This window comes from Myotis myotis, unplaced genomic scaffold (genome assembly GCF_014108235.1).
Source record: "Myotis myotis isolate mMyoMyo1 unplaced genomic scaffold, mMyoMyo1.p scaffold_m19_p_19, whole genome shotgun sequence".
Classification (NCBI taxonomy): Eukaryota; Metazoa; Chordata; class Mammalia; order Chiroptera; family Vespertilionidae; genus Myotis; species Myotis myotis.
This window is the reverse complement of record NW_023416323.1, coordinates 28,039,067-28,062,556: the sequence shown is the minus strand read 5'-3', so window position 1 is coordinate 28,062,556 and position 23,490 is coordinate 28,039,067. Positions and strand designations below refer to the sequence as shown.

Below are 23,490 nucleotides of genomic sequence, written 5' to 3'. Positions count from 1 at the left end.
ATCTCCATAAGAGGAACGCGGGACGGGGGTGTACGTTACTCAGATAACCAGAGGCTGGCTCTGAGCCGAGCGCGAGCCGCCCAGATAGGGCTCCGCCAGTTCCCCCGTGTGTTCCCTCAGGTCTCAGGGAGAGAGGTGTGTTCCTCTCCTTCCTTATTTTGCATGTGTTTTTGGCAGTTAGTATACTTGTGAATTAAATGGCCCCGGGGCACACTAAGGAATGGTGTGATGGATGAAAATGAACGAATTCTGAAACTACATCAAAGAAAGCTAAGTTTTAACGTCAGGGAGATCCTGGTTGATGGAGCCTTTGTTGCCATGAAGAACAACCCAGGTCTTCCTGGCTTCATGGGTTGAGCGTGGGACCCGAGGGTAGTACTTGGTGCCAGAAACCACGACTCGTTACGTACAGAGAAACATGACCGCTTTTGGGGAGAGCTTCTTCCAGCAAGAAAATGTACGAATCAGTTTCATGAGGAGTGGTTGGGCCACTCCTGCCCCTGCCACCGGTGCCCCGGGCAGGCAGGACCTGGTCTCCATCCCCTGACCGCTAACCACTCGGGACCAGTGGCAATGGCCCGAATTAGGCAGCATCCCCTCCCCGGCGCTGGGATAAGTTGTTCTTGGCACCAGAATGTCAGCAAGTACCTTTATCCTGGCATGGTTTAGGTCAGTGCCAGGGGCCAAACCTCACCCCGGAATACCTTTATGTGCATGGTGTTTTCGTGCTAATTGCTGCTGATGAGTTACATTTCATAACAGTTAATTTGTTTTTCCGGCTATGCATTTAAATCTGAGACCTTGCTGCTTTGATCTCGTTTTCTATTTTGGAACATTGACCTGTTGATCCTTTATTACCAAGTGGTTGGAAGAAGTCTCCCTGGCTGGTTCATCGGGGATGCGGAGGGATAAGCTGTCTTATTGGTCCCCAGAGTGAACCACAGGGATGCACATCAAGGGATGGCATCAGCACTCTAAGACTTCTTTTTTTTTTAAGCCTGTGGGAATTGGGGTTTTCTAGTCTGGAGATTTAAAATCTTGAGGAGGCAGATCTTGGAGTAAATCAAATATAATGTAGGTGGAATGAAGACACAGAAAATGGATGGGTTCATACTGAGCCGAAGTGAGATCTTTTTAATTACCTTGAAAACCAGTAATTCTGACATAGGCTTACATGGAGAGGCAGAGAAATGTTTTGCTTTTACACCAAGTGTCTGAGTCCCTGGGGGCATTCATGCATTGTGGGCATATGGCAGATGCCAAAGAAATAGAAGAATGAATCTCTATGCTCTGGACATCCATTGATGATCTGCATTTTATTTCTTAAAGAGAAGAGAGCTCTCCCTTTTAAGGACCTAAGCCCGGCCAGCCAAGAAGGGCCCCCGAATTTCCAGTGGCTCTGCTTGTCAGCTGAGGTGTGTCTCTGCAACCTCCTGCGTCTGCCTTCGGGCCACAGCAGCTGGTCAAGATCAGACAAGAGCCACAGATGCTTTGTGCTAACACCTGAGTGGGTGCAGGTACCACAGGGCATGTCCAGAGGACTTGCAGTTTAAGTTTGGGGACCTCAGTAGACACGGATATATACAAATGAGAAGAGCCCTCTCTTTTGGTTCTCTCTGAAGCTCCACTGACGTTTCTGTAGGCCATTCGAGGGAAGGCCGTAGGTTATTAGATATTCCTGGGCTCTGCAGGGGGCAGTTGTTTTTGGTGAAACCCACTCCGGCTTGCAAAGTTATTCTCATACTTCCTTTGCCAGAACCTTCTCTGTGGTGATTTCAAACATGCTGATCTGGGATGCTTGCTCTCTAGGGGCCTTTAAGGAAAGGGTCGGCACCGTTGGTCTGGGCTGGTGCGATTTGCCACCGTTTGCAGACAAGGTATAGAACTGAGGCCATCTCAATATCCTTCCAAACAGCCCCTTCCATTCTAAAGTTGAGCACAGCACTGGGAAGCCGGGAGCTCGTGGCGGGTCCCTGTGCTCCCCAAGTAGCCAGCCAGCCAGCCACAGGCCGCCTGCATGGGGTTTCCAGGTTCTCTGCTGCTGCCTTTGAGTCTAGACCAGGGGTGGGCAAACTTTTTGACTCGAGGGCCACAATGGGTTCTTAAACTGGACCGGAGGGCCGGAACAAAAGCATGGATGGAGTGTTTGTGTGAACTAATAAAAATTCAAAGTAAGCATCATTACATAAAAGGGTACGGTCTTTTTTTTCAGTAGTTTTATTCATTTCAAACGGGCCAGATCCGGCCCACGGGCTGTAGTTTGCCCACGGCTGGTAGAAGGTATCTTTTCCCACAATGTGCCTCTGATGATGTGCTGATGGGCAGGCTCTTGTGCCTGGATTTAAATTTCCATGTTGAAGTCAGGTGCATGTGGGGAGGGGGCAGCCATTCCTTTCCAAGACCATCTATCCAGCGTGGTTCAAAAGTCAGCGCCTGCTAAGTTCTCCCTTACTGGGGCTCTCCTCCTAATCCCTGTGAATTCGGGCAGGTTCTACTTTTCGGGCCTGAATTAGTTCCTGCCAGTGCTGTGGATGAGTAGGATTCTGAGCCGTGGTTTTGTTTCTCCAAGGTTTGGTGCTCCAGTCAGTCCCCCTCAGCTCATGGCTTCTCTGCTTCTGTCTTGGATTTGCATTTTGTTTTAAGAGCTTGGAGTGGGAATAGGGACTTTCTCCTCCGTGTGTCCGAGGACTTCTCATTTTCACGCAAGCATCCAAGTGACAGTCGAATTCCTCCTTAGAGCGATGTTGATAAGCCGAGGTTACATTTAAAAAGTGGAGAAGGTTTGGTGCTTCGGGTGGTTGGCATCAGAAACAAATATGTGCTTGCTCCTCACCTCCCCCTCCGGCAGTTTCCGCTTCCACTGAACACCGCGTACATTTCATGGATGCTGCTTGGTCACGGTCCCCAGGAGGGGGCAGAGCTTTTAGGCTTTTTTCCTCCTCTTTTTCTCTCTCGTCCTAAAAAGAATGTCTTCATGATGGCTCCTCTCACCAGGGGAGATGGCAAGAGAGGAGACAAGCAGAAAGCTCCCCGTGCAGACTTTGGTGGCTTGCGAGGCTGTCCACGAACTTCAAACGCAGCCGGGCTGCTGCTTATAGCCCGCACTGATCTTCTGCTGGAGGTGCCCCGAGTAGTGTACATTTAAAAAATCATTTAAAAATATATGTAACTTCTTTTCTTGGATTAACCACTAGCTTGGGTTCTAATCGGTCATTAAAAGAAAAATAACCTCAGCCCGACCACATGTAAAAGGTCAAGTTTAAATATCAGTTGGGGAGAGGCAGGGGCGACCATAGCTCAAGTGTGCACGTGTTCAGGGCAGAGGCAGAAAATAGAAGCCCGGTGCCCAGCATCATGCTTGACTGTACACTTCTGAGGAACGGAGGGAAGGCTGCTCTTCGCCAGCCTTTCTCGTGATACGAATAAGAGCGTGCAGCATTAATTTGCTGCTGGTAAGTGAGAGCCGCTCCCTGGTTTATGCAGGGCAGTGAGGGACCAAAACATCACAGGGGTGGGGAGGAAATTGCTGAGCTTTCTCAGGCCCCCCCCCCTTTTTTTTGGAGGCGGAGTGGATGGAGACTGTGAACTGACCTTTGCATTTCACTGCTGATCCCACATCCACTTTCCAGTTCACTTCTCAGACCTTCTCACCCTTGCCTGGCACAGCGGACGTGTGGGCATCTGTGGAGGGACTTGCTGGAGGCTCAGCGAGGAGAAGGCTGGCCCTGCCCTAAAGAGGAAGCCCCCTGTAGGGACACTGGCCAGCATGTGGCTCTGTCCGAGGCTGACTTATGGCCAAGGAGAATGTGCCATTAGACCTCCGTTTCACGCAGCATGGGGCTCAGAAAGGGAAAAGATGGCACTTCCGGGGGGTGTGGGAGGAGCTGGCACCATTGACGGGCAGATGGGACATTGGTCAGTGGGACGTGATAAGGAGATCTTTCCCGAAATCTCAGATTTAGACCTGCACTGACCAATACTAGCCACGTGTGGCCACTTAAATTTAAACGAATTAAGGGTAAATAAAATTTCAGTTTCTTGGTTGCACGTTAGCCATATTTCAAGTGTTCAGTAGCTACCTGTGGTCATGATGGCCATGTTGGAGGATGCAGATACAGACGTTTCCATCTTCGCCCAAAGTTCTCCTGGATGGCGCTGCGTTAGATGAGATCTGATTCGCCATAAAGACTTGGTGTTACAGATTGCAGCTGTAACTCATTTCCAACTTTTCAGGTTCTGAAGTTTCAGATCCTATTATGTCCAGTGAATGATGCTTATATCTATCTTTCCTTGCATCTAAGCGAGGGGCTAAATGGAAATATTCCAGAGATTATGGTTCCTGCCTCTTTCTAGGTGTTCTTCTCCAAAGGAACACAAAAGCACCCATAAAGCCTTTCACAGATTTTAGAAAGATCCGAATGCATGAAGGTGATTTGTGTGTGTGTGTGTGTGTGTGTGGTTTTTCCAGTTAGTAGCACCTTGCAGCACTTGAAATGTGATCTTTTTTCTGCTTGAACCCAGGTGGTGGGGAGCGGAGGGCAGGGAGGTGCCCGGGTATGGCTGCAGCTGTGAGCCTGGCCGCTCATTCTCCTCTCCTCTCCTTCCCCACAGTGGGCGGTGAGATCCCCCTCGACATGCGGCTCGGGGGCGGGCAGCTGGTGTCAGAGGAGCTGATGAACCTGGGCGAGAGCTTCATCCAGACCAACGACCCGTCGCTGAAGCTCTTCCAGTGCGCCGTGTGCAACAAGTTCACCACGGACAACCTGGACCTGCTGGGGCTGCACATGAACGTGGAGCGCAGCCTCCCCGAGGACGAGTGGAAAGCCGTGATGGGGGACTCGTACCAGTGCAAGCTCTGCCGCTACAACACGCAGCTCAAGGCCAACTTCCAGCTGCACTGTAAGACGGACAAGCATGTGCAGAAGTACCAGCTGGTGGCCCACATCAAGGAGGGCGGCAAAGCCAACGAGTGGCGGCTCAAGTGCGTGGCCATCGGCAACCCCGTCCACCTCAAGTGCAACGCCTGCGACTACTACACCAACAGCCTGGAGAAGCTGCGGCTGCACACGGTCAACTCCAGGCACGAGGCCAGCCTGAAGCTGTACAAGGTAAGGCCCGGGCTGTCTCGGGGAGCAGTGGGTCGGGTCGGCTCCCTGGGAGATGGGCGAGGGTGGGTGACCGGTGCGGGAAGGGGCGCTAACATCCGCTTCCTCGCGCAGCTGCAGTGGGTGGCAGGCTTCGGCTGGTACATGAGGGTTCTCTCCGTGGGGTGCCCCGTTTTAGAGGGGTAGGTGTTTTTGGCGGGAGCCCAGTCCTATCACTTTGTTCCCCTTACCCTTCGACTGTCTCTACAGTTGACTTTCCTTCTGTCCTCACAGTTACCGTTTCCCAAGTCCTGCCTTTTGTGCGCCTGGGTTTCCCCCTCCCCCAGGAGCTTTCGCTCCCCTTGTCCATCCCATCTCATCGCTCCCTTTAAAAAAAAAAAAAAAAAATCTCTCCTGGATATTCTTTGGGTGCTGTGTACGTTTGTTCATTCATTTGTTTGTTCACTCAGCATATACACACCTACTGTATACCAGGCACTGTTCTGGGTACGTGCCTGCATCCATGCACAAAACAGACAAAAATCCCTGCCCTCCCCCAGGAAATGTGTGCTACACACCATGGATAAGTTAGACAGGAGGCTAGACGGGGAAATGCTACGGGGGAAGCAGGGGTCAGGCAAGGGGGCTCCTTTGTTCTTTCCCTCGGTCTCCCCCAATCCTCCTTTCTCTTCCATGTATTTTTATTCCCTTTTCCAGGCTTCTCCCATCTTCCTCCTCTTGTTCTGTCCTCTCTCCCCTTCCTTCATTCCTCCTTCCTGCTCCTTTAACCCCTCCCTGACCCCTCCCGGCTCTCTCTCCGCCCATAGACTGTAAGGAGGAGCTGGTGTTCAGATACTGTAAATAGTCCTCTCACTCTCACGGCAGAATTGCTCCAGACACTTCTATTGATTTTCACTGGACTTAAAGCCTCACCTTTTTCTCTAATCATCCCGTAATGGCTTTAGTATGAACAGTCAGGTACAAATCGCCATAAATCTGCCCAGCCTCCCTCCGCATACCATCCACGCCCTCACTGCCTCTTCCCCTTTCCTCCCTGTATTGTCAGTCTCTCCTTGTTCCTTTCACATGGGGTCTCAGGTCTTTGGGCCAAGGAGGGTCGAGTTTCTGCTGATCCTGAGCTGCCGTCATCCCCTTGCGATTTTCAGTAGAGACTCTGATGGGGAAGACTTCCGACCCTCCCCACGTGGTCTCTGGGACGTTGATGCCTGGAACGCGTTTTACAGTTGCTCGTTCTCAGGCTGGCGAGAGGCCTGTGTAGCATTGGATGAGAACCCATTTTAGGGAGAGGAGGAGAAAGCAGGAACGAGGCAGTGGGAATAGAGTGTTCTGGAGTGACAGCTGACTCCGGCATGGAGGGGCTCGACTGGTGCCATGGGGAAGGCCTGGACACCATGTTGCCAGCCCCCTTGTCCTAAGTGATCAAGAACCTTGCTGGGTGGCTTACTGCTGTGCTGCCTTGGAAATAAAAGGCTCTTTGTGGTGAGTTGAAATTGGAGGTCTTAACTGGCCACAGGGTGGTGCCGATGTGGTCAAGAAAACCTGATGGAAAAACCAGTGGAAAAAAGTTTCCAAAGGACCCCACTGAGCAAAATCAGTACAAAGGACTCGGTGTGGCCACGGAAGGTTGTGTGCAACTTTGATGAAGTTCGTTTAGAGGTGGCATGAAGCCAGTCTCCTCCATCCAAGGGAAAAATTGCTCTTCAAATTATAAAATGTGCACAGTGGTGATTAACTCCACGCTCCGTCCTCCAGTAAGAGTATACCAGGCCCTCGGCTTTGCTTCCAGAGGGCCGGGGGCCAGGAGGATTTGCTGAGAATATCCCCTCTTGGGACCCGAACCACTTCCACGAGTCACACCGAGAGTGGGGTTTGAGGCGGTTTGCCGGATGGATGTGAGGGAAACTGTGTGTGTGTCTCCATCCTCCTCCCTGGCCTTATTTTTTCATTAAACATTTTTTTAATATATTTTTATTGATTCCAGAGAGGAAGAGAGAAAGAGAGAAACATCAGTGATCGAGAATCATCATCGATCAGCTGCCTCCTGTACACTTATACTGGGAATCGAGCCTGCAACCTGGGCATGTGCCCTGACTGGGAATCGAACTGTGACCTCCTGGTTCATAGGTCGATGCTCAACCACTGAGCCATGCCAGCTGGGCCATCTTTTTTTTTCTTTTTTTTAAAGGGCGCTCAAAAAGGGCGGTGCAGGTGGAAGGGCCATAGGTTTTGGGATGCAGGATGGCACATGGGAACCAGTGCCTGAAAGAGAGGTGCCCCAACAGTGCGTTTGGCTGGCACACCCTGGGCGCGACCAGCCCCTACACTCGGGGCAGAATTCCCTGTGTCATCAGTCCGGTGTCGTTTGTCCTTGCTTGCAGGGCTCTGCGGAGGGGGTAGGGCGCTCTCTCGCCCACTTGGGGCTGCCACAGGGACAGGCCTGTCATTGCAGCGTCCTCACCTGGCCGTTCCGTCCCCCAGTGAGACGAAGACAAACTTCCCCTGCCCCCGAGGGGCTCCCTCTCCCAGGGTCCCGGGGCTTCGGGGTGGGACTGGAGGTGGTTTGAGAGCGAGTTTTTCTCTCGGCCCTGGTGTGGCCTGTAGTAAATGGAGATTGATTGCATGTTATTTTTCCTCTTGCTAATGTAATCCATTAGCCCAGCACATGCATAATCAGTTTAGTGCACAGTTAACTGGATGTAATCGAGTTCTTTACTGTCTGCTAGAGAAACAGCTCCAGATGCTCCTGACCGGGGAGGGCGCCCCGCTTCTCGCGCAGCCCTCCTGGTTCACCCCTTCCCAGTCCCCACCCCACCCCAGCCCACCCCACTTGCCTGGCAAATTATTCATTATCGGTCAGGGAGACTCCCTGGCTTGCTTTCTGCTGCACCTACTCAAGTGGCCATGATGGATGGGACTTCCTGATAGGCCTCCCACCCTCTCTTTCAACTGAGGCTTTTATTCCCTCCTCTTCCTTTTTCATGTTGGAGGAGAGAGCAGCGGCCTCGGGAGATGCAAGCGGAGGCGTGGCTTTCCGGCTTGTCATTTGACCTCACTCCGGTCCAGAGTCACTTCTCCGGGTGTCATAAACGCCAGAACACAGGTTGCTGTTCTGGGACTGAACTGCCTGAAAATGTGAGAGACTTTCTAATCCAGGCACGAGAGAGAGTTGGACTCATCTGCAAAAACACCAACAAACCAACAAAAAACCCAGAACCGAGTGACATGATCTCTGTTGCCTGGAATTGTCTAGTTTTGATTATTGTGTGAGAGCAGTTTTTAAATGGAGGTTGATGTTCCATGAGTTCTCCCTCCCTGCCTCCTGGGAGTGTAAGGGTGTGGGGCTGGGAGTGTAGGGGCCCAGACAGCGGACAGACAATGTGCCCTTTTCTCTGAACTGCAAGCTCACTTTTGTGGAGAGCTCACGATTGAGTGCCTGGTGTGAGTTTTGTGTGACACTGGCCCAGCCCCTAGTGGTCACCTTTCCGGATCCTCACACCGGAACATGGGACATCGCGATGGATCAGAACAGCAGGCAGGCCATCCAGCTTAGCGGCTGGCTCTTGGTTTCTCTCCACAGCGACTCAGCTGAGCCCGAGTGGAAGGGTGCTATGGAAAAGGTGCTGGTCTCTCAGTAGGGCTGCAGTTCTAGAGCACGAAGCATGCACCTTTCTGCTGCTTCACCCTGTGCGTGTGGGACCTGCACCCTCCCTGCCACGGAGGTGTGGGTGCCCTCACTTATCTGAAATAGGGGAGCGGCAGATATATCAGCCTCCCCATTCCCTCCGTATTCACTGGGATGCTCGTTCCAAGACCCCCAGTGGTTGCCCGAATACACGAAGTTTTTTCCTATACATACATACCTAGAATGCAGTTTAACTTAATAAATTAGGCATAATAAGAGATTAACAACAACTAATACTAAAAGAGAGCAATTAAAACAATATGCTGTGATAGGAGATGGATGTGGCACTAAGTAAGGGTCACTCGAACACAAGCCCTGTGATGCCAAAGCGGCTGATCTGATGGCCAAGCCGAAGTGACTAACGGGTGGGGAGCGTGTACAGCGAGGATGTGCTGGACAGAGGGATGATTCACATCCCAGACCGGCTGGAGGAGATGATGGGGGATTTCATCACCCTACTCAGCACAGCGTGCAATTTAGAACTTATGGATTATTTCTGGAATTGTTCATTTAATAATTTTGGACTATGGTGGGCTGTAGGAAACTGAAACTGCGGACAAGGGGGGACCGCCGTGCTGACAGACACCTGCCCCTTGCGCCATGCTTAGCCGAGACCCCGAGTCCAGTGTGCGGCTCCGGGGCTAGTGTGAGCTCTCCCGTGCTCATCTGGACGGCGCTGCTGCGCGGCGTCCCTGGCGAGCTGTCTGAAACATGCCGTGTTTTCTGCTGGGGGAGGAGGGTGCAGAAAGGGCAGGTGGCGATCAGTGCACACCTGCCAACTATTAGAATCTGGTTTCCACTTTGATGTTTTTCTTCACCTGAGAGTCATTGGAATGGAAATCCATCAACTTGAGCAGATAGATTAAGACCCCACCAGAATCTATTACTCAAACAGTTCCCAGCTGAAGTTCCTTTGATTGGGCCAAGCCCGAAGGTTTCATATTAATCTTAAATTAGACACAAAGACGGTTGTCTACCACCGAGTTGGGTCTGGGCCCCATGTGGGCTGCCTTGGGCCAGCGAGGCGAACAGACAGCGAGATGCCAACTCGACTTGGCTTAAAAGTAGGAGTTCGGCACTGACTGACGGAAAAACACACCCAGACTTTCACTTCTGCCATCCCGTTAGGGTGACGCAAGGCCAGGGAAGGCAGGAAGAGCCCCTTGGTCAGACTCTGCATTACTCTAGAATCTGTCTTCTCCGTTCTTTCCCTGACGGGTAAGAAACTTGTTGGCATTCACACCCCAAGCAGGGCCGTAGACTCACTATAGGCTGCATGGACATATTGCAGAATATAGACGTCAGATATTTGGTTTGCAGTCTGCATCCCTCATGCGCCTGTCTGGGTGCAGGGAGGCTGGGTTGGGGTTTTAGGAAGACAGCTGCGTGGTTCATGCCCAGAGGTTGTGACTGGTGGCCTTTGTTTGGTTTGGAAAGAAAGTGTATAAATCCTCCGGCGAGCCCCCCGCCCTCCTGGTCCTCTCCGCCCTGGCGTGGCCAGTGTTGGAAGCGCTGGTGTGAGTGTCATCTGGTTCATATCGTCATTCTGGAACCAGTTTCCTCAGTCCTTGTTTTCTCATTAGGATGACTTTTTTTTTTTTTTTTAAGTGCATACTTCTGCCTTCTTCTCCTCATACCTTGATGCCTTCAACCAAAAATGAAAGGAAGGGAATGTTTTCGTGTGGTTGATTTAGAAGGTGTGAAAGGCCAGATGTTTGGGTAAATTTCAGCACATTTAGCCTTCATGCCCTCCGTCTCCTGGAGCAGCTGTGGGTCTGAAGTTCATTTCCCCCACTTAATGGCTGGCCTTACGGAGGTGGGGCTCCTGCAGCTGGGCTGGGAGGCTGCACATGGGTCCCCGGGTCATGGCCGGGGAGCCCCGGTTAGCTCAGGCAGGGTTTCTGGCCACAGTTAACGTCAGGGGGACTCTGGGGAGATGAAAAGATATTTTTTTTAGAGAGAGCGCCCCTGTCCTGAACAAGTTCATCCGTTACTGCTATGGTGACGATGGCCATCCTGTCGTCAGTGTGTGCAGTGCAAGGCTGGCTCCACACTGCAGAGATGCCCTGTCCTCACCTCCATCCAGAACCATCCCACCCACCTTCATCTGCATCCCCCCCAATGGGTACTGTTTTTGTCAACACATTCATTCTGCCCATTGGCTTTAAGCACAAGCTTTTGGCTCTACATTTCTGACACCACATAATGGAATTGAAACCTTACTCGATGTGCCTGTTTTTTAAAAGTCCAGTGCTGTATATGCCACCTGTGGAAAAATTAGTTTTACAACCATTAACCATAACACTTTTCTCATTTTTCTAAAAGCTTTTGGTATTTTTGTTTACTCTCTTGTTTTTGTGAATTTCTCTTTTTTGTGGATGGTAAAGGTAAGCCCCTGTGAAAACACTATGTTCTTATTTATCTCTTATGAGACTAGCATAATACGGTACCGCAAATGTAAGCTAATAATAAAATGTGTTTTTCTTATTTTTATGGTAAAAATAATTAGTATGTGTAAATATGTTCACTGGAGAACATTTGAACAATTCAGGAAGAGAAAATAAATATTAGCCTAATCTTAGGATACATATATTTTTTAAAAATATGTTTTTATTAGATTGAGAGAGAGAGAGAGAGAGAGAGAGAGAGAGAGAGAGAAGGAGACAGAAAAACATCGATGTGAGAGAGAAACATGGATTAGCTGCCCCCCCCCACCTGCCCAGACCCAGGGATTGAACCCAGAATCTGGGCATGTGCCCTGATGGGGAATCAAACTGGCAACCTCCTGGTGCATGGGATGACATCCAACCAACTGAGCCACACCAGCCAGAACATACAACATATTTTTATTTCCTTCTTTTCGTATAACTTAGGCATTTTACAAAATTGAACCTGAGCCCTTTCTGATATCTTTAAAAGTATTTTTCAATAATTTTTTAAATGGAATTTTTTTTCTACTCTCCTACTCTATTTTCCAGAAGCAAATCACTGTTCTATTTAAATTGTATCCTTCTTTTTCTGTGTTTATACTGATGTACATGATTATGTACATATACACACTGTTCACTTAAAAACCTTTATAGACACACTAGAGGCCCGGTGCACTTGGGGGGATGGCGTCCCTCAGCCCTGCCTGCACACTCTCACAGTCCAGGAGCCCTCGGGGGATGTCCGACTGACGGCTTAGGAGGCGACTAGTGGGCCGATCAGGCACCGGCAGCGAGCAGCCGCCCCGCTGCTGATGGTCGCCGCCGCCCCCTGGTTGCTGTCCCCTCCTTCTGCCTGCTGGCACCCGCCTTGGCTGGCCTGGTGCCGCCTACTCACTGCCCCACCCCCCACTGACCTGTCGTTCTGCCATTTGGTTGATTTGCATATTAGGCTTTTATTATACAGGATGCTCTTGGCTTGTTCTTTTCATATAACTTTTAATCATGAACATCATTTCAGGTCAGCACGTATAGATCTAGTTCACTTTTTTGTGGTTACATACTATTCCATTTATTAACTGTCCTGAAAACTTAGCAGAAATCTTCATTCCTCTGCTACAGGTTTACCAAACATTGCCAGGTCTCCAGTTTAGAACTTTCTTTAAATGAATAGTATTTTAGAAAAAATGAAGTTGATCCCATTAAAAAACAAGAAGAAACAAACAGTACAAGACAAACTAGCCTTTGATGTGTTTAGGCTGTTTCCAGTGTTTTGCTGTAGGGACCAAGTGTACACATGCATCTCTCCACCTGGGCTGTCCCGAGAAGTGGGCTCACTGGGCTCCAGGTGCAGTAGCAGTAGTTACTCTACTTCTTACTGGCTCTTCAGAAAGAAGGTAACCACCCCTCTCCCACCATCCCCATTAGATAACCCTCGAACCCGCACAGGTGCCCAACACGATGTTATTTTTCTGTTTTCTTCATCCCAGAACAGCTGGTCTAACTTGGGTCTCTAGAGATTAGGTTCGGTGAACATTTTTTCTTGTGTTTATTGGCCATTTGTGTTTCTGTAGCGGCTCTCCTGCTCGTGGCCTTTGCCCTTTATTTTTCTTGGTTTGTCCCTTTGTCCCTTTACTTGGTTGATTTCCGAGGGCTCTTGGTTCCTCGCGGCCACCCATCCCCATTGTGCTGCATCTGTCACTCAGCTTATGGTGCATCTTAATATACAGAAACTTTTCACTTGTGTGACGTCCAATCTGTTATGCTTCTAACTTTTCTCTTTTCTCGGGGAAGCTTTTTTTCTTCTTCTAAATTATAAAATAATAAAAGTGACAGCTAACACCTAGGCAGTGTTTATTACAAGCCAGATACTGTTATCCCGGCTTCCCATGTATTAATTTGATTTCATCTTCTGTTAATATGCCTATATTCAGATGGGGAAACCGAGGCATAAGCTAGTGAGTGTTGTTGGAGTCAGGGCTCAAAACTAGGCGATGGGCATTACTTGATCAATATCTTCCTCAGTATCGCCCACAGCCCCAGCTGTGTCTTTAACCCACGAGGAATGGCCATTGTGGGGGTGCTATAGGGCTCCTGTTTTGAGTATTGTGTGACTTAGAGCTGCATTCTCTTTCAAATTGGATGGTTGATTGTCCAATAATTCCTTCAGAAGCCATCCTCTCTCGCTGATGTGAAAAGCCACGTTTATGGTACCCGGTTCTCTAAATCTAGTGGGGCGCCTCTTGAACAGTCCAGGTACACCGCGGTGTTTGCCGAAAGCACCCAGGAGCAAGAAGAGGGGACAGAGAGACAGTTCTCCTTCCCAGGCGTGTGAAGTCTTGGGGATGACATGTCCTCCTCTCACCTTTCCCTGTTCCTCTCCAGCGTGCTCCCCAGGGCCGGATTTCTAGGATTAATTACCCTCCTCCAATTCACTGGGACGAAGGCGGCTCTAGGAGAGACGGGCTTGGGAAAGGGACCGAGTTTCGAGTTTCTTATTGTCCCTTAATGGAGACTGCGGGTCTCATTCATATTCTCTCTCTCTCTCTCTCTCTCTCTCTCTCTCTCTCTCTCTCAAAGGCCAGGGAACAAATACTAAAAGTCCTAAATGTTCCCTTTTCTGAAGTTCTTACTAGGGTAGCGTGAGATGACTGTGTATTTTCATTGTGAGTGGTTTGCAGGCCCAGGTGGTAGGTCGGCTCCTCTGGATGCCAAAGAAGCTGTTTCGCGGCCCTGACTCAGGCGGAGGAGCAAGGAAGTCTAATCTCAGAAATTCTAAGAACTGCCGCTTTGTCCAAGTCCTTGAAAGCCTCCCCAACCCCAAATCCTCACGCTAAAAGCCCTAGATCTTCTGGTGACAGAAAAATCTCAAACTGTCAGTCGCCTGCAGCCCACCCCCACACAGAGGATAAGCCACACAGTGGAATTCCCTGCACGGATGCCACCTGCTGTCTCAGGGGTGGTCCGCCACCCTCGGCAGAGTTTCACCGCCATCACTCCGACGCCCCCACATTCCAGAGGAACGCCATGTGTCACAGTTGTGCCAGGCAAGCCCGAGCTGGCAGCAAAAGGGTGCCATAGAGCAGGGCCAGGACGGGAACCCCGTGCCCAGCCCTTCGAATGTGCCCAGGACTCAGACTGAAAGGACTTGATAGAAAGGGGTGTATTTGCTGAGATGGAGTCCCAATAGGTGTTTCTGGTGTTCTGTTTTGAAAGGGAAATTGGGAGGGAATAATTAAGCAGAAACCTTGTCAGGAAAAGGCACACTTTTTACATAATTACATAACACACCTGAACCATGCTCTTTATTCTGTTTTCAACAACTTGAAAGTATAAACACTATTGAAAGGTAGGGTGGGAAAAGCTGTTACTATGAAACCATTTTGGTGGTACGAACTGGGCCTTTTATACTTTGACATTTGATAATGTCAGGTTTCTAGCACTTAAAAAAAACAAACAAATAATCAGGATATAGCACAAAAGTTAAAGACAGCCCGGCTGGCATAACACAGTGGTTGAGCATGAACCAGGGGGTCACAGTTTGATTTCCGGTCAGGGCACATGCCCAGGTTGCAGGCTCCTAGTAGGGGGGCTTGCAGGAGGTAGCCGATCAATGATTCTCTCTCATCATTGATGTTTCTATCTCCCTCTTCCTTCCTCTCTGAAATCAATAAAAAATATTTTTAAAAAATCTTTAAGGACAAGAAAACCTACTCCTCACAGACATGCCGGAGGTTATTAACACCAGCCACCCCGGGCAGTGATCCCAAGGGCACTAGAAACACCCAGTGGAGGCCTCTGGGCAGGGTCAGCAAATTCAGCAAATAAAAACATGGAATATCCAATTAAATGTAAATTTCAGATCAACAACAAACTGTTTTTTATTATAAGCATGTCCCTTAAAATATCATTACGGTATCTCCTTGTCTGGAATCCATATTTAACCAGGATCCTGTCATTGTGCCTGGCATGACCCCACCCCTGGACGGGGAAGAAGTCTCTTGCGGTGTCCCGCCAGCAGCCTCCAGAGACAGGTGGCTTCCTAGTTGGTAAAACTTCCTTTTTTTCCCAGTGGTTCCCAACAAAAGAGGAAAATTACAAACGCCTCCAATGATGATTTCCAATTTTTGTTATTTATAGAAAACTGTCGTATCAGATTTTCACATTTTCTACATTAAATAAAGTGCTTTTCCTGTAATGAAATCTGAAATTTTCTCCAGAGCTATTTGCTAAAATTTCTTTTTCAGTAATTTCCCCCGCTATTTCCTTTGGCTGAAGTGCCTTGGAGCCACACGGTTCAGGACGCCCCGTGGAGCCGAGTGCCACTTCGCCAGGTGTGTCCCCGCTCACACGCGGCTCCTGGGCTCCGCCTGTAGCTCCCGCTTACGTGCAGGTGACGGAAATCACAGCACTTGAGCTGGCTGTTGTGCAGGGAAGGCCCCAAGTGTCCACCACCTGCAGGACACTAGTGGGAACGTGGAGGGAAGATTCGAATTGGACTAATCATCAGGAATGATCAGGGAACTTCCTCTAGGACCTGCGTCCTCATCCTGTAAATAGCAAACTAGTGAGAAGGTCGGAAATGTTTATCTACTGCGAGTGTTTGATTTGTAACCTGTTAATTGGCAGGGCAGGCTCCCAGGCCCCGGATGGCGGCCTCCAAAGCATATCCATGCTCTTAGGTCAACAGTTGTAACCACCATTTATCCGCCGGGACGGCCCGTGGATGGGATTTGTGGACGGAGTTTCACATCCACGTGCCGGCCTGTTGCGTCTCTCTCCCTCTCGGCTCTTTCTGGTGACCGGCTGGTTCCTGAGGGTTGTTGGGCCTTTGTAACCACTTTTGGGCTGACGTCTGGATTTCCTGATGGCCTGTTACACTAGGTCGTCCTTGTTTTCCCGTCTCTCGGAACGAGGCAGAGGTATGGCCCCAGGGACCGGCAGGTCTGTGCTGGGCAGCGTCCCTGCACCTGTCCCCTCACCCGCTGTCCTGCTGCTGGTTTGGACCCCAGCATGTAGGAGGTGTTCCCTGGCGTGGTCTCTGGGACACACATTCCTGGGAGAGGAAGGGATTTCTCCCCCTGGGTCGGCACCACTCTCTGGGTGCTGACTCCATGTAGACATGGGCTCATGCGTCCGTAACGTGTCATTTGAATAGCTGGTCTGCGTGGGGAGCCCCTGGCTCGCCTCCAGCGCAGGAGTCGCCGAGCCGAGGTGGATCCAGAGTCATCTCCCCCCTTCGTGGTGCTTCACGTTTCCGTTTTCCCCTCCTGCCACCCCCTCTCTTGTTTTCGAAAATCATTAAAGACGAAGGAGCTTGGGGAGCATTCCTAGCCCTTCCCGTCAGCCAGGCCCAGAGGCGCGGGTCCCGGGGCTGTTCCGTGTCCGAGACGTGAGTCAGCGCGAGGCTCCGCAGCCAGCTGTGGCGTGGAAGCGCCGTGGGAGCGATTTGGCTGGAGGCGTCTGCTTGTGTGTGTTTGTTCGCTTTCTGGTTCTCAGATTAGGATCTGACCATTTTTACTATTTTTCTTTTGCTCAGACTGGGTTCCCATTAGTGGTGGCCACAGCTGCCAGCGTAGAAGAGCAAACAGTTTCTCCAGGGACCAGAATTCTGTGCTTCGTCCAGTCTTTCTGTGTCCAGCATTGAATCCGCCTCTCGTTCTCCATCTCTGTTCTCTCGCGGTAATTCCTGCCTCTGAGCCTTCGGTGCCTGAGTTCATCGGAGGCCCAGACTTGGGCATCTGCCGGTTTGTTCTGAGCCGGCGGGTTCTCCAGTCAAGCTTCTGGGGATGACTTTTCCTTTCCGATGCTCTGGGTCCCAGAGGACCCCCCAAAGTCCTGCTTCTGCATTCTGACCGTCTCCTACAAACACTGCCACAGGCCTCCCTTCTCTGCCTGGCCTGGCCTCTTTTCCTCTTGGAGCGTGGCACTTGGAATAAAGTCTCACCTGGGGAAGTCTCAGACAGCGGCGACAAAGCCCCGCTCCGCCGGGGAGCCTAATTACACAGCTAATTAATCCAACAGATGTCATTGTAAGTGCTCATTTCTCTGTAATTTGGATGCATGCATCCCACATTGCTGAGAGAGGCTTTGGGCCTATTGCATAACGTCTTTTTTGTCGGACTTTAAAGACTAGCATGTTTCCTGGTCAGTCTTCTCATGCTCTAGCGAGACGTGTCTTCCAGTTTTCCAGAAAGATCTCCTGCTCCAGCAGCTGCAGATGGCATCGCTGTCCTGGGTGCTTGTCACACCCCTTGCACCGAGCTGGTCTCTGTGTCGTGCGTTAGTTTGTTGCTCCAACTGGTTTGTGAGCCTCTTCAGAACATGGGCTGCCGTAGCCTCGGAGGGATCGCTCAGGAGTTCAGCGCCAGACAGGTGGACGCCAGCACAGGGTCACCAGCTTTCCCCTTCACCTTCTCTTTTCCTGAAGCAGGTTTGTTTGTGACGAAAGTAGCTGAAGAGTGTCGGAAAGGTGCCATTTTGATATGAGAGGGTAAAAGCATAGAGCCTGTATGGTTTGGTTAGTGAAATGGAACAACTCCTGGGTGGGACAGAGAAGGGTCCTGGGAGGTGGAGGAGGGGTGTCTGGAAGCAGGGGGAGGGGAGGTGGGGTGGGAATGGAGCAGGCAGGAGGGCAGGTGCTGTTGTCTGCAGGTGGGCGATGGGGTATTGCTTGTGGCCCTGGACCTCAGGCCTCTGGCTAGAGCCTGTGCTCAAGGAAGTAGACTGGTTCCTAGTGAGGGGGCACCTGCCCGAGGCCACACTGACTGACTTCTCTCTTGTGCCAGTCATGTGAGTGAACTCAAGATACGTCCTCCTAATTAATCACTGGATCCAGAAATCACACATTTCACCACGGATGTGATGGGACCCCAGTGTCCTCCTTGTCACCAAATCCATCGGCCATGTCCTAACCCCACGTGATCTCTCACAGCCTTTGCCACCTGTCCCCCGCCCCTTCTCTTCCTCCTCCCTTGGCTTCTGTGACACCATCTCCCAGTTCCTCCAGGCCGCCTCTGGCCCTCTTCCTTGGTCTTCTTGCTGGCTTCTCTTCTGTTACTTAATAGTAAATGTTGGACTCCCCAGGGCTTGGCCCAGGCCCCTTCTTTCTGTTTATAACTTTCCCTAAGTGCCTAATTCACTCCAGTGGTTTTAAACATCTGCCTTCTGCTGACACTCAAATCTGTATCTCCAGCCGTTACTGGACATTTTCATTCAAATGTGTGGTGATGGATTCCTCAGACTTAATGTGGTCTGGAGAGAAGTCTTGGTGACTTCCCTACCCCCTCTCTCCTCTGGGCTCCTGCCTCTTGGTCAGGGCCACCACTGGTCTACCATTTGCCAAAAGACAGGGAGTTGTTTGTGAGCCGCTCTTTCTCTCACTCACCTATTCCCAAGCTCGCAATAAGCCCCACAATATGTCCCCAGCACCCAACCATTGTCTGTAACTGTGCAAACTCTCTCCATGCTTCTGTTCTCGTCCCGTACAATGCACTCTCCATACGGTGATTCTGTGACAAGGTACGTCAGGCCCTATCATTTGCTGCCAAGAGCCAACCACGACTTTCCGTCCCATGTAATATAAAAGCTGAGTTCTGTCCTATGGCTGGCAAACCTCCTTGTGGTCTGGACTGCACCCACCCTGCCAGCCTCATCGTGTAACATCCTCCCCGTTGCCCTCTGCACCTCACCTCACTGCCCTTCTTCCTGTTCCTTCAGCATGCCAGGCGCGCACCTGCCTCAGGGCGTCTGCACTTGCCGTCCCACTGCCGGGAACGCACTTCCCTGGCTTTGACCATCATCTGTCTCTCATGAGATGTCTGGTCCTCAGAGGGGCTCTCCCTGACCGCCTACCCTCAAGTAGCAACAGCGTCATTTCACCCAAGTTCACTGCTCTGTGTTGACAGTTATCTCTTTTTCTTGTTTGTTGTTTGTTGTTTGTTGTTTGTTGTTTGTTGTTATTTATTTGTCTCACAAAAGATCAAGGGCCTTGGTTGTCTTCTTAATGGCTGTACCCCTGGTGTTTAGAACAGTGTCTGACACCAGCCCCGTAAATATTTACTGAATGACAAGCGTACTAGCAGAATGTGCCCGTGATTTTCCTCCTGCCATCGAATCTGGTGCAGTGGCTCTGCCTGAACCTTTTCATGAGTTAGAGTCCAAATTCATATGTTCAAGTAAAATGAACGTCCCGCGAGGACCAGAGCATCCCAGAGCTGCTCACAGCCGTGTCACTTACCATCAGCTTTGCACAGAGCTTATTTCTGCATCGACCCGCGGAGAAAAAGTCCTGGTACAATGGTGAGCTTGTGCCCAAGTACTTTGAAAAGTCCCCCGTGCAGCTGGCCTGGGCTCTGTATCCCAACATTCTGCTGACCCCAATCACAACACTTTGTATTCAACAGTCCTAGAGACTGATGATGTTGGAGACAAATTAATGGCGCTTTCCCCCTTTTACTTAGCATTGAAATGCGTCTTATGGTGGCCCTTCTCCTCTACTCCGTTATAAGATCCTTCATAGCAGTATCTGCTTCTTCTCATCCAGCTATGCGTCCTTCCCAGGGCCTTGCAGACACTTGAGTGCCAGTAGGATTTGATATCCAAGCATGGATCTTAAATATGGAAATATAAATATTGGGCTCAGCCCTGAAAAGCCTACTCCTTCTGTTCACTCTCCAACTCCCTGTCCGTGTCTAAATGATGCTAATTAGTCCCAGATCTGGTTGTTCCCAGGAGAACCATGTTCCTGATGGCAGAACACAGCCTCAGTAAGAGAGGAACTCCAGTGTCCTCCTCTCCTCCTGCCCATGTTCAAGCCACACCTCTTCCAGCACCTGCCATGTGCAGGGCAATGTACTAACATAAGGGCTGTGGCCCTTAACTTCATAAACTTTGTTGACTGTGACCCAAAAAAGAGATACATTTTACATCAGTGAGTCAGCACATATAAATAGGTATTCTGCATGTGTAAGTTTTATTAAATAATTTTATCCTTACTGCGTGGCTACATTCTGATGCTTTCTGTTTTATCCTTTCTGTTGTCTTACACAAATGCTGGTGGTGGTGATCAAGGCATTGACTTCATATTCCACTAATGGCCGGACCCCACCCATGTACGAATTTGTGCACCAGGCCTCTAGTAAAAGTACTAAAAACCCCATAAACATAGTTAATACTATATATACATGCTGAAATATTTGTGGGGGACAGTGCACTGGTGTCTGAAACATTTTCTGAAATGCATCAGAAACATTGGCTACATTGATAGGTGTATCAGTGGATGGATAGGCATACAGCCAAGTATTAGTTTAGCAGCTAGGATCAGGGGTGGGCAAACTTTTTGACTTGAGGGCCACAATGGGTTCATAAACTGGACCGGAGGGCCGGAACAAAAGCATGGATGGAGTGTTTGTGTGAACTAATATAAATTCAAAGTAAACATCATTACATAAAAGGGTACGGTCTTTTTTTTCAGTAGTTTTATTCATTTCAAACGGGCCGGATCCGGCCCACTGGCCGTAGTTTGCCCACGGCTGGGCTAGATGGTAGGTATATAGGTGTCTACTATATGATTACCGCCCCCCCAGCTCTTCTCTGTGATTGAGAACTTCCATAATGCAATGAGGGGGTGCAGTACTAAAAGCCAGTGGTTAGATGTACTTGCCACCCTGACCTCCACCGCACAGAGAGAGGCTGTGTGTTTGACGTGAGGGCTCTTCTCCCCTCTCCTCTGCCTTCCCACGACATGGAGAGAGCGGTATTGATGTGCTGCTGTGTCTGTGAAGACAGGGCTCAGGTGAGTTCTGCTTTTTACCGACGGGCATATGTTTCACTAGCAGCAGAAACATCGCCCAGTCAAGAGCTCTCAGACCCTGCAGGAGGGGCTGGGGAGTCCAGTAGGCTCTTGGTCGTTCCAGAAGTCTTGTTTCACTTACTCATGCATCCATTGGTTGATTCTTGAATGTGCCCTGACTGGGGATTGAACTCGCAACCTTGGCATTTCAGGACAACGCTCTAACCAACTGAGCTACCCGGCCAGGGCCTCATTCCAGGTGTTGTGAATGCCAACTATATGCCAGGCCCTAGAAAACTTCGACGTAGGGCACCTAAGTGTCTTAGGGGACAGACACCTAGGTAGCTCTTCAGATTTTAAAGGAGGAGAGGCTCCCCGATGTCAGGCTGCCTGGGCGCGAATCCCAGCTCCTGTCCTTTGCGGCTGCATGGTGTTGGCCACGTAACTTAATCCCTCTCTATTCGTCAGCTGTAAAATGGGCCACGGAATGACCTGCCTCATGGGACTGTGAGCGAGTTGAATGAGGTAACAACATGGGGTGTGCCCACCATGCAGTCAGCATAATGCACAAAGCAACGCGTGGCTCTGTGAGAATACCACGTGTTTGCGTCAGTTTTTCCATTAATGAAGACCACGTGATTGAATTTGGTTTTCATTAGCTTTGGGCTTGTCACACTTTTGGTTTGGGGGACAGAAAGGATGGTGTTTCTTGGTTTGTTTGGTGTGGAGGAGGGAGAAAGAATTTTCCTTAAGAGAAATTTGACTAATGTGTAGTGAATTGACTTTGGGCAAATAATTTAACCTTGGCCAGCCAGTCCCAGTTCTATCTGAAAAACGGGGGTGGGGGAGATGGCCAGCCAGTCAGAGTCCTGTCTGAAAAATGGGGGGCTTGATGAGATCCCCAAATTCCCCCCAGGCACTAAGAGTGTGTGCTCACAGGACTGTATTTTTTAAGGCACATGTCTGTCTCCTCCCAATAATGGAGCAAGAAGGGACCTAGTGAGGGTCTTCTGAAAATTAAGAAAGGACTCCAGCTTTATTTTTGCTACAAATTGTTGGACCCCTTCTCTGAGAAGTGGCTAAGGTCCTCAGTTGTCAGAGGAGTGAGCAGTGAGGTTACTTTTATTAACATCCTTTTATAATTTTGTTCTGCATAACCTGGAGGATCTCAGTATTTGATTACTTTTTTAAAGGACAAAACCCCCACAGGACTTCCCACGCACGCCAGCACGCCGACATTTCCCTTCTGTGACCAGAAGTAGGTGTCAGTAAGAATTGTCTTAGAAACCGATTTAGCGTACACAGCATGCTCAGAACTGGATGCTCCTCCTTTTTTCCATTCCCATGTATATTGTGATTAAAGCTAATGCATATTTGCTCTAAAGAAACAAAAACAAAATTAGAATCCAGAAATGTGCAGTGTGTGTTTGGGGTGGGGGCAGAGAGAGATTGTGAAGTGGAAGCTGCATTCCTGTTACACTAGAATGCATTTGGCTTTGGTGTCTCTTTATGTTTCATATTTGTACTGTTTATGTTCCGTAACCTTGGCAATACCACAGAATATCATAAAGGGGAACGGCCTCTGAGCAGAGAGGGAGTTACTGGCTGGCGCTGCAGAGCCGCCATGTCCACCTTGCCGAAGCGTCCATTTATAAGGAAAACCGCAGGGCTGGGGGCGTGGATGACTTCACCTTGCCGGAGGAGTCTTCCTCCAGGGTTTACATTTCTGTCCCTGACTGTGGCTGTCCCATCCCAGTCTCCATTCACTGGAGGGAACACCTGCGGGTCAAGTGTGTAAAACCGTTTCCATGGCAACTCTTTGTTATCCATTAATTTAAAAGATTTCCAACATTTTTCTTCAGGGGAAACTTTTTTTTTTTTTAAAGACGCGCATTCCTCCTCTTCCCTTATTTGTACATTGGAAGTTAGTCTCCCTGGCCTCTCAAGTTATGGATGTTTCTTCCCTACCCCACCTCTTTTGAAAGATGACTGTTTTTGCTGTTTAATGAAATTAAGGCTACACCTGGCATTTCTGGTAACAGCTCTAAGTCAGTGTGGTGGAGATGCCTCTCTCCTGCTCCTGGATTTGAAAGAACAATGCTGTAATAATCTTGAACGTCAAACAATGTGCAAAGTGCGGGCCATGGCGAAAAGCTCACAAGCTCATCGCCTCGACGATTGGGTCAGTGTGAGCAGATCTGGAAGGTGTACTTGAGCAACAGGGCTGCTCTTGCCCTTCAGAGGGTGCTGTGAGGCAGCCTCGGTTTCACGCTGGTGTCAAGAAGTGTGTTTGGAAACACCCATGACATGAAATGCAAATCGATGGCAACAACACGATAAGGCTGCAAATGTGAACACAAATGAGGAAATGCAAAGGGAAGGTTTGCATCGCAACACTCATTTCACATGTGGCAATAATTATTACTATCAAATATGACACATTCTAACGTCCAGGATGTGGGACCTTGTTATGTCCCTTGATGA

General features: G+C 49.8%; 1 protein-coding gene across 2 annotated transcripts in view; it reads left to right on the top strand.

The window, feature by feature from the left end:
- The window catches only part of ZFHX3 (zinc finger homeobox 3), a 157,718-nt gene that overhangs the window by 3,161 nt on the left and 131,067 nt on the right, over positions 1–23,490 (top strand). For both annotated transcript variants that reach the window (XM_036346029.1, XM_036346031.1), the window contains exon 2: positions 4,612–5,108. In XM_036346029.1, the coding sequence (XP_036201922.1) occupies positions 4,612–5,108 (497 nt within the window). The remainder of the gene's footprint in view (positions 1–4,611; positions 5,109–23,490) is intronic.